At 28.1% G+C, this 11,650-nt stretch overlaps 1 protein-coding gene across 5 annotated transcripts in view; it reads left to right on the plus strand.

The window, feature by feature from the left end:
• Positions 1-10,903, plus strand: part of LOC124431996 (KN motif and ankyrin repeat domain-containing protein 1) — a 34,424-nt gene extending 23,521 nt beyond the window's left edge. For all 5 annotated transcript variants that reach the window (XM_046980448.1, XM_046980451.1, XM_046980450.1 and 2 more), the window contains 6 exons: positions 1,477-1,586; positions 1,739-1,819; positions 3,114-3,500; positions 4,928-6,210; positions 8,238-8,847; positions 8,967-10,903. In XM_046980448.1, the coding sequence (XP_046836404.1) occupies positions 1,477-1,586; positions 1,739-1,819; positions 3,114-3,500; positions 4,928-6,210; positions 8,238-8,847; positions 8,967-9,413 (2,918 nt within the window). In that variant the 3' untranslated portion in view covers positions 9,414-10,903. The remainder of the gene's footprint in view (positions 1-1,476; positions 1,587-1,738; positions 1,820-3,113; positions 3,501-4,927; positions 6,211-8,237; positions 8,848-8,966) is intronic.
• The last annotated feature ends 747 nt before the right edge of the window (positions 10,904-11,650 follow it).

Below are 11,650 nucleotides of genomic sequence, written 5' to 3' on the forward strand. Positions count from 1 at the left end.
TCATAAAATATATTAATTTATATTGTATTGCCAAATGGATGATCTAAATCATATAAAATATGATGTCATAAAATAATATAAAATATAATGTCATAAAATAACATTATAATATATAAGATGGTATTTATGTCATCGTAAATAATGACATATTATTTTATTATAGAAAATACAAAATGATAGGAATGAAAAATTTTAATAGCAAATTATTATTATTATTATTATTATTATTATTATTATTATTATTATTATTTTTATTATTATAAAGACCATACTAATATGGACAGTTATTTATGAATCGACTTAAGAAAAGAAAAAAAAAAAAAAATGAAAAAAGAAAAAAATTATACCTCTATTATATTAATAAAATATTTCTTACGTCAAGTTATTATTATTTATATCTCGATTAATTATTAATAAGACGAATTTACAAGTCGAAACATTTTTCGTTGCGCTTTCCCGCGCTTTTTACATTAAGAGTTACGACTAGTAAAGGTAATATAAAAATTTCTTTTATTACGCTTACTTGGCTTTTGTACGCGCATATGTACATAACATATTTATACATATGTATACATGTATATACTTAATGATATGCACCAGTGAGAGCAAGTGTGCATTGTTCCACATTAAACATATTTAAGTACATAAGTACGTATATATATGTAAAATGTACATAAATGCATATATAATACATATATAAACAGATCTTATACGATAAAGCGTTGCAGCTCGATGCGAATCGCGTGCCATGAATCCATTCGTACGTAGTCTCATTTTTAGATTTTTTCCAACTATTTCTATTCAAATAAAATAATGATTATGGCAAACGCATTCCATACTGTAATTCGTTACATAAAAACTTAATTGAAAATATTCTAAACTCTCGGCCATTTTTAATACATAACAATGATTTTAAAAGATAAACTCATTTTTCGTCGATTTAAATATTTCTTTAATTATTATTATTATTATTATTATTATTGTTGTTGTTGTTAGAAGAAAAAAAAAATTATTAAGTAATGTATATTTATTGAATGATCAATTATTTTTTTAATTCAGTGTTTATTCTACCGAATAATTTTTTGTTATTTCTTTATCAATGATAATAAGATCAATGATCCCTCCCGCGTTATCTCTAGCCTGTCACTGACATTTAAAATAAATGAGATATGTGCTCTAATAATTCGTATCAAAAAATTAATTTTTAATTTAATAATAAAATTAATATATAATATCAATAGACAATATTATTAAATAGAAATCGAATGTACTTTAATTTAAATTGAATTGAAAAGTCAATTTTAGTTGAAAATTAATCATAAAAAAAGAAAAAAGAAATATATAAAATTTAATTCCATTTAATTAAAGTTTATGATTGAATGAATCAATGAATGATTCATAATCTGTTAATAATGAATGAATGAACGAACGAACGAATGAAATATATAAATGTTAATTGAAACTTTTTCATTAAAGATGGAACGACAAAGACAACGCCGGTTGTGCAACCAACAACGCGTACGAATGATCTCGATGATGCCAGCATCGGAAGTATTAATTCAAATCTCAGTACTGGTGCATTACAGGTATAATAAATGTTAATTAATTAAATAAATAAATAATATTTCCTGTTTGATTTGACATTTGCATTTACTCGAGAAGAAGGTAGAAAGTTCACGTGTACATGTATTTATATACGTATTAATGTTTTCTTATGTTTGTTTGTTAATATTATTAGAACATTCGTGAACAGATGGCAGCATCTTTGGAGAGAATGAGAGAGTTGGAGGAACAGGTCAAGGCAATTCCCATGCTAGAGGTAATTTTTCACAACTACGTTTCGATTCCTTTCATAAGGATGACTTAACCCATTAACCCTTTCTAATGTCATAACATTGAAAAGTCACGTATTAATATCGCAATAGTTCTTTCTCTCTTTCATTCTTTTTTTTTTTTTTTTCACATGTTAGAAACTTCATTGTTAGTTAAATCGAAAGGTTAATATTTTCCTAAGTTCAAATAATGCCTTACATTAGTACAATTTATATATTTAATGGTATACATACATTGTTACAGTACAATTATTATAATATTATCGTACTATTGTTATATTATATTAAAACGAAATAATAGAAAATATAATTTTACTTTTCTTTCTATTTTCTTTTTTTCAGACATAACTTTTGTTTTATAACGTACCAATGTTATACTATAATAATATTATATTAATATTTATTAATTATGGATCTTGGCGATGATTTATTTATTTATTTTTTCCTTTAATCTCAGATTATTTGGAATTCTACTAGTGATTTTTTTTTTTTTTTTTTTCATTAAAGATTAAATAATCCGGGTCTTACGAATTTAAATTAATTAAATTCCTTCTAATGATTTGTTTATATATTTTGTTTTTTCTTTTTTTTTTTTTTCAATGATTAGTTCGAATCTCGCCACTGAGTTTTTCTGTTTTTTTATTTATTTATTTATTTATTTATTTATATTTTACTCTTCGTTAATGGTCCAAGCAAGCATAACACAACATTATTCAATTTAGTATAATTACCTTATCATATTATATAATAATCTATGCCTATTAATATTGTTATACTATTATTTAGTATTATTTTTAATATATATATATATATATATATATATATATATATATATGTATGTATATATGTATATATGTTATAATAATAATAATAATTAAAAATATTAAATCATTATTCGTAATAAAAATGGAGTAGATTGAACATTTAAATAATGATATTACAAAAGATACTTTGACTATAATAATTTACAAAATTTGTTTCAGATAAATTGAAAAGTGCTCATTAAAAAATATATAGTTCGAAATTGTATTTAAATTATTATTATATGTATATATATATATTAATAACCGAAAGTAATGTCGCTTTCTTAAATTAAATTCAAACGAATAAATTTTTAACAATTTTTAACGATCAAATATCGACATTCGCAGAAACGACATTACTTTCCGGTCCACCTAATACATATACGTATACTGTTAACAGAAATATTTGATCAAAATGTATTATACAATTAAATGAAATTTTTCTTTTGATTTGAATTGTGTGACGGATGGCGAACAGGTGCAACTGTCGGTATTGAAAGAAGAGAAGAGGAATCTTTTGCGACGAGTCGAAGAGCTGAGTAAAAAGAATTCCAAGGAGGAAAAGAAGAAGGAGATAAAGGAGGTGAAGGAGATAAAGAAAGTAGAGAAGAAGGAGAGGGAAAAGGAGAGGGAAGTGGATACGACGGAAGGAATAGGGGAGGAAATTATGGAAACTCAAAAGAGATATCGTAGTCAGTCGTTCTCGGAAGAACGAAATTCTTGGCGCGAGCCAAAAAGGAACAATGAATATCGTAATGGTTATGGTTGGTGGTATGGTGCCGTCAATTCGACGACGCCTACAACGAGGGATACCGGAACGATGTGCGCCGTCATGACGCGGGACGTCGGAGTTTCGCACCAGCAGGTATTTTTACCGTTCCACACTTCCGTTAACAATTATTTTCTTATACATTCAATTCGTTCTGCTTCGTGAAATCCTTCATGTCTATACAAACGTTCGTTTGGAGAATTTTTTTCTTTCTCTCTTTTCTTTTTTTCTTCTTTTTTTTTTTTTCTTTTTTTTCCTTTTTTTTTTCTCCTTTCATTTCCTCTTCTCCTTTTTCTTCTTCTTCTATTCTTGCAAAAAAACAATCGTAGATAATAAAAATCTCGTAGGATTGCTTTTCTATTTAATCGCAGGACGTCGCTCAGCGGACGTATGTCCGTACTCTTCCTCTCCCACTAACATAGAAATTGCATTTCTATGTTATTAAATTTGTTCTCGCGTTTAGCTTTAGTAAGGAAAAAAAAAAAATTGTAGATATTTTTGATTGTATATGTAAGGTTTTCTTTTTTTCTTCTTCTTTTTTTTTTTTTTTTTTTTTTCTATGGTAGAACATTCTTATAAAGATGTTTCAGGATTATGTGCATCGATCATGTTCTTCATGTCGTTGTTTTAACGCTTGCGGATATCGTTGCAACTTCAGTTAAACAGTTACTTCTTATATATCCATTTCGTTCTGCTTCGGGAAATCCTACGAAATGTTCACCCGAAGAATTTCTTTTTTCTCTTCTTCCTTCGAGAAAATCATAGACCCTTTGTATTTCTTAGAATTCGTTTCAATTAATTATAGGATATTACTGTAGGTATAATTCCCGTTGTATTTCTGTTGTATCAAGTTTTGTCTTGTTTCGTTTTGTTTTATTTTGGTTTTTCTTTTTTTCTCTTCTTTCAGTTCTAAATGAAAAATTATAAAAATCTTTAGCCTGTGCATAGTGTTTTCTTTTGTATTCTTTTGTTCTGTTCTTACTTTTTCTTTTTTTTTTTTTTTTCTTTTTTTTTCTTTCTTTTTTTTTTCTTTCTTTTTGTTCTTTTTCTTTTCTAGAAAATTGTTGATGATCTTTCGTATGATCAAACGTCGACAATCATCACTTGCAAATATCTACGATAATTTATCGTCATCAATTTCATTTGTTTCATTTATTTTACCTTGAGAGATCAATTGATTTTTCATATGTCATTTATTTTTCATAAAAAAGAAGTCATTGAAAATCTTTAACGATTATGTACAAATATATCACGTGAACGTGTTGCACTTTACAAAAGGGTCATATCATTGCAATTCTCTTACGTTATTTCATTTAGATCTAATGAGAAAAGAACAAAAAAGAAAAAAAAATCGATCGGTAGTCTCATTTCATCGCGTCATTTCTGTTAATAAAAAAAGAAGAAAAAAAAAAAGATGAAAAAACAAAGAAAAAAGAAGAGAGAGAAAAAAAAAGAGAAAAGAAAAAAACCAAAAAATGAATAAGTAAACAAATAAAAAGAAATAAAATAATTGCCAATTATAGATTCGAACGCGTGACGTCGGTATGTTAACGAGTACGCCGATAAAACCTTGCTTAGAAAGAAGTCGAATTCGAATCGAAGAGATATTACCTGATTTTAATGACACGAGTAATAGTACTAGAATGACATCGACGAGATTACGTTCGACTGAACAAATGAATAATTATTTGAAACGTAATATAACTCGTAATAGTCAAGGAACTATGATCGAGGATAATGATACGTCGTTAGAAATGAAGATAGATAAACAATATAACAAAATATTAATAAACCCACTTCAGATTGAAACTAATTCATCATATAACAGTGTAGACGACGATAGTAAGATATATAGAAAAATTCGTGAATTTGGTACGAATACGGATAGTCCATTGAAGAGATTAGAACGTGCACGTTTTCTCGTTGAGGATATAGCACCGGTGATAGTTAATAAGATCGATAAGAGATCATACGGTACGATTACGAATATAACGATGAAGGATGTATTGACGAACGAGGATGTTACCGTGATAGTAGACGATGCTCTTAGAATTTATAAAAATACTGTATTAAAGAAGACATCGAACAGGGGTACACAATGTATCGAGGAAATAAAAAGGATCATTGATAAGAAAGATCAAAGGGTACAAACGACTAATGAATCGTCCTCGTCATTGATTAAATTTAAATCTAATATTGGTATTATGGCTAAACCAAGATCCACGGATGTTGGATTAGAAGTTAGAATAAATCCTGATACAAGAACGATAGCAGTAGGTCCTGATCCACTTACTATACGTAATATTTCATTGAATTCGATTAACTCTAGAAGTCATTCGTTCAATTATGGTGATAATATTAATAAAAGGAAAATCAGGACGATGAAATCTATCGGCATTATGGCCGATAATATAATCAAAATGGCGAATAAATCTTTAGATACCGACGATTTATTACCGAAGAAACGTGAATTTGGTACTTCGCCGATAAAGAAGAAATTTATTGACGTATCGGTCGGTGATTCGATAAAACCACATATATTGATATCATGCGGTACGAATTATTGCGACAATTGTAAGGAGACAATCAAATTGTTGGCTAAACAAATAACCAATAATAACGTTGAGAATAATATGAATCATCAGAATGCCAATTTAGTTTCGAGGATACCAAGGCCATCTCATATAGCTCTTAATACTTCTGATCATAAGAAATTCAGGAGACAGGACACCTATACCAAAATACCAGCCACCGGTATTATTCGTTACGATTCGGATAATAAGGAACAGTACGATAGCAGTAATCGGTTAGTATCATTGTTATTATTATTATTATTATTATTATTATTATTATTAGGTTGGAAACTATGAAACGGGCGTTTTTGTTTAGTTATTTATTTCCATTCAACGCCCGTTTCATAGTTTACAACCTAATATATAAGTATTAGGTTGGAAACTATGAAACGGGCGTTTTTGTTTAGTTATTTATTTTCATTCAATGCCCGTTTCATAGTTTCCAACATAATATTATTATTATTATTATTATTATTATTATTATTATTATTTATATATTATATATAATATATAATATATATATATATATATATATATATATATATATATATATATATATTGTAAATATAATGTCGAAAGATGTCGGAATGAATTTTGTTTGAGAAAAAAAAAAAGAAAAGAAAAGAAAAGAAAAGATTAAAAAGAAAGACAAAAGATTAATACGAAGGATTTTCAATTATGTAGGACTTTATATCAGGATTTCTTTTTTCATTGATATTAAAAGTAATAATATTGAAATAGATTTCTCTTTCTTATCTTTTCCTCTTTTTTTTTTCTCATTTTTTTTTGTTTTTTTTTTGTTTTTTTTTTCTTCACACGAAGTCATTTCAAATATCACAAGGAATCACGCTAAATACAAATTCTACTGACAACAGTCATCGGATTCGCAGTAATTTTTATAAACTGCGAATACGTTCGACAGAAAAAAGAAAAAAAAAAAAACAGAAAAGAAAAAGAAAAAAGAAAGAAAAGAAAGGAAACAAGAAATATACTTACCAATTGTGTCTCGGCAGTGTTTGCAGATTATTTTCGATCCGTTTTTGAATCTTGATTGAGAATCGACGAATACAACTTGCAGGGATTGGACATAGAAAAAAAAAAAAAAAGAAAACAAAAAACAGAGAATAAAAAAAAACCAAAAAAAATATTATACACGATTGCAATGCAGATGAATTTTTATAGACACGCGAATTACGCGAGTTTTGAAAATGAAACGAATTATGAGAAATTACATTTCTATTAGGATCGACGAGTAGATTTAAATAAATATATCACACAGAAACGTATTGATAAACAAATCGTTTAAACTTCACAATTATTGCCATGACGTTCGATGATTTATTTAAAAAAAAAAAAAAAAAAAAAAAGAACAAGAATAAAATAAGAATTTTATAACTTTTAAGAAATATCATTTAATAATTTTGTTCAATATAGTTTGTTCCGTTTTTAATTCCGTACCGAAAGAACATTCGTTATAAACTATCGAATTAGTATCGATACTCGAACAAATGTATTTCGATTCTCGAATAAACTCATCTCGATTCTCGAATGTTACTTTAACAATCAACTCCGCCTAGCGGCGTTTTTGTGAAATAACATTCGAGAGAAAGAGAGAGAGAGAGAGAGAGAGAGAGACAGAAGGGATTCCATTGTCAGTGGAAAAACGTGAAAACCCGCGTCTTTATTTTATCCATTGTAAAAGTGTTTCATAATTAATAAGTGAATAAATTAAATGATAAGAAGTTTTGTAATATCGATAAATAACTTCTTTACATTCTAATATTTATATAATATAAATATTAATCGAGTCACGTGTTGTGTATATATTACAAAATATTAGTCATGTTCGCCGCTAATATCCTTGATTTCGTATTAATTTATTGTGTCGTTGATACGTCGTACGAGTAAAAAGTTTTCTTTTCGTTTTAAATTGGATCGATGCTGCATCCTGAGCAGCATCAACGACAAGACTCTGATCGCTCGATCAACGGAACGAATATTTCATTGTGTAATTTTGTTCAGAATAGGTATTTTTTTTTTTTTTTTCTTTTTTATTCTTTTCCTTTTCTCCCCCCCCCCCTCTCTCTCTCTCTCACACACATATATTCATAATAATATAATATTAATAATTTAATTAATAATTTTTATTACTTGTGTATATGTGTACATATACAATCTTTATTACAATCTTTATTACAATCTTTATTACAATCTTTATTATATTTTATATTTAATACAATCTTTATTGTATTTTAAATAGCCTTCGACAATTGGAAACGGAGAAGGAAAGAAATGACAAATCTATGTCGGAGGACATATCTCAGGATCAGCCAGAAAAAGGTGTTGAAAATGATGAGAAACAAGAGCTATCTGAGTCAGCTCTATTTCAGCCTATTCAAGATGATCCAAGAAAGAAAGTGGAACCTTCTAAAGAAATGCAAGCCGCCATGAAAGTTCTCAATGATAGTTTTAAAAAGTCACCTAGTAGAAATGTTTCGCCACAGATTAAAAATGCTACCAATATAATACAACAGGAATGGTTTAAAATATCTAGTACGGCCAATGCCAATCCATTGGACGTTGAAGATTATTTGGATTGTTTTGAGGAATATTCTAGTACCTTGCTAGAATATATTGTAAATATGATTGATTCCAGTGGTAATACTGCTATGCATTATGCAGTTTCTCATGGAAACTTCGACGTAGTTTCCATACTTTTAGATTCCAAAGTGTGCGATATCAATAAAGCAAACGTGGCTGGATATACCGCTGTAATGTTAGCTGCTTTGGCAGAAGTTAAGAATTCTACTCATGCTTCAGTAGCAAACAGATTGTTTCAGCTTGCCGATGTCAACATTAGAGCCAAATTGGTAATCATACGTTTTTATTGTTTTAATACGAACGATCAATTTATTTATATTTTTGATACATGCTGTATTTTTTTTCTTTTCTTTTTCTCTTTTTTTTTTTTTTTCTCTTTTTTTTTTAGCACGGACAAACAGCATTAATGTTGGCAGTGTCTCATGGAAGGAAGGATATGACACAATTGTTATTAGACGCAGGAGCCGCTATTAATATTCAGGACGAAGACGGTAGTACGGCTTTAATGTGTGCAGCTGAACATGGACATACCGATATAGTACGAATACTTCTTGCTCATTCAGAATGCGATTCATCGATTGTCGATATAGATGGTAGTTCTGCTCTAAAAATTGCATTGGAAGCTGGTAATAGAGATATCGGTGTTTTACTTTATGCACATGAGCACGTTAACAGAGGTACTAGCCCGTATTCCTCTATAAGACGAAATAGAAGAGGTTCTAAACCGACAACGCCAACTGGCCCTTCTCCTTCCGCTCCTGTTAGTCCAGCACCTTCCCGAAGGATGCATTCATCCACGGTTTCCCTCAACACGTCAAAATATTCCGCGAAATAACAGAGGAGCATTTGGAGGCTGTTAACAAAGTTTGGTAAGAAAAAAGATTAAAATACTTACCGTTAATCGCCTCGATAATTATAATAATAATAATAATAATTCGAGGTAAAATTGGAGATATTATCGATGTCATTTTGATAATATATAATATCAAATTCGTTTAATCGAAATTAAATGATATATTCTTGATTGACAAGAATCTATATGTACGAGTAAATTTCATCAGGTGTATTGTAACATAACGAATTTAAAATAAATGCTCAACTTTTTTGTACATATCTATTTAGATAATGGTTGAGCTATTAATATTATCGTAATTGGATTTTATAGAAATATGGAGTTGCACAATTTTTCAGGTGCTATCAATTCTTTTCTACAGATATTTAATAAAAACATATCCAAGTATGAGTTTTCATATCAAATTTTACAATATTTTATAATAACATAAATCTGGGAACATAAAAGTAGAGAGAAAGAGTGAAGAATATCGGAGTTTTAATGTGTTTCCAAAATTAGGAAAAAAAGAAAATAAAAAAAGATTAAGTACAAAATATCCCTCGATGCGGAGTTAGTTAAACGTGCCACGGTTATAAAACTAAAAGGGAGAAAAGATTTTTAAACGGGGGGGGGGGGGTAGGGGGAGAAAAAAAGAAAAAGAACAAAAGGCAAAAGGAATCGTCTTCCAGCGAGCTGTGGCTCTAAAACATTCCAAAATTATCGATTAAAAAAAAGTGAAAAAGAAGAAGAAAAAAAAAAAGAAAAGTAAAAAAGACGAAACGAATAATATATCACATTCTCTTCGCGAAATTCTTTCTTTTTACCATACTTTTTACGTAATCTCCATATTCTTTAGGCCTAATCGCCGTAGATCCTTGAAAACTGAAAGAGTATATAACTATAATGAAGGTAAAATAAAATAAAATAAAATAAAATAAAATAAAATAAAATAAAATAAAATAAAAGAACTAGAAAGTGATAAAAATAATAATAATAAATGGTGCAGAAAAAAGTAAAGAGCATAAGAACTTTTTAAAAGTGTACAAAAGAACCTCGCGCGTAGAAGAAACGTCAATAGGGTGTTAACTCGTAAGTGTATTTAATTCATTAAGAAAATTCATATACACAAACATATATATATATATATATATGTTTGTTATCAACAATTGTTTAATAATAATCGTCGCACACAGTCGAATTTATAATAATAAAAAAAAGTAAAAAATAAAATATAATAAAATTAAATAATATAAGGATAGAAGATACACGCACGTATGCACGTACACGCATACACACACACATACACACAAGCACACAAACATACAAATATAAGCGCGCGCGCGCGCAATAAACGATGAATAATCTATAAAATGTGTATAATAAGAAATAAAGAGGGTTTTACGTAAATTTAGATGATCGATCAGTAAAATATGATATGACTGATAAAGATTTTCATTGTAGAATTGTGAATAAACGGATACGTTTGAAAATGATTTCATTGACGTTTATCCTACAAAAAAAAAAAAAAAAAAAAAAAAGAAAAAAAAAGAAAATACAAGTATTTCTTCTCGTTAACACGTCCCGTGCCAAGTCATTTTTGCCTGACTTTGTCGTTCAAGTCATTTGATATTTTAACTAAAAAAAAAAAAAAGACTGAAGATCAAGTTTAACGTGTACCACCGGTGGTACACATGGCACGGAACGTGTTAAGAATTGATTTATAAATAAAAAAAAAAAAAAAAAAAAAAAAAGATAAAAAAACGGTGTTATACACATAATATCTCTTTGTACGTATCAATTGGAGACAGAATTGTATAAAATAATGATCTACATTAGATAATAATAAAATGTTTTTCATTGTTCGTGCCTTTATATTTAAACGTATTATTATAATTGATAATAAATTTTCCAAATGATTTGAGATATACATTCGAACGAAGCTCGTTATTTAGGATAAGATTATAATGACGGACGAAAAAGACAAGGAAAAAAAAAAGAAAAAGAAAAAAAAGAAGAAGAAACGGAACAGGGGAAAGAGAGACGGGAAGAAATATTGTATGTAAGTGTAAATTATTTATTATTTCGAATTTTACGATTTATGTCATAGCGTAATGTTTAATAATAATAATAATAATTATCGTTATAGAGATGCGATAACGAATAAAGATGACGCTACATTTTTTTCTTTTTTAATTAATTATATTATATATATATATATATATATATATATATATATATAT

Source organism: Vespa crabro, chromosome 23 (assembly GCF_910589235.1).
Source record: "Vespa crabro chromosome 23, iyVesCrab1.2, whole genome shotgun sequence".
NCBI classification, from domain to species: Eukaryota; Metazoa; Arthropoda; class Insecta; order Hymenoptera; family Vespidae; genus Vespa; species Vespa crabro.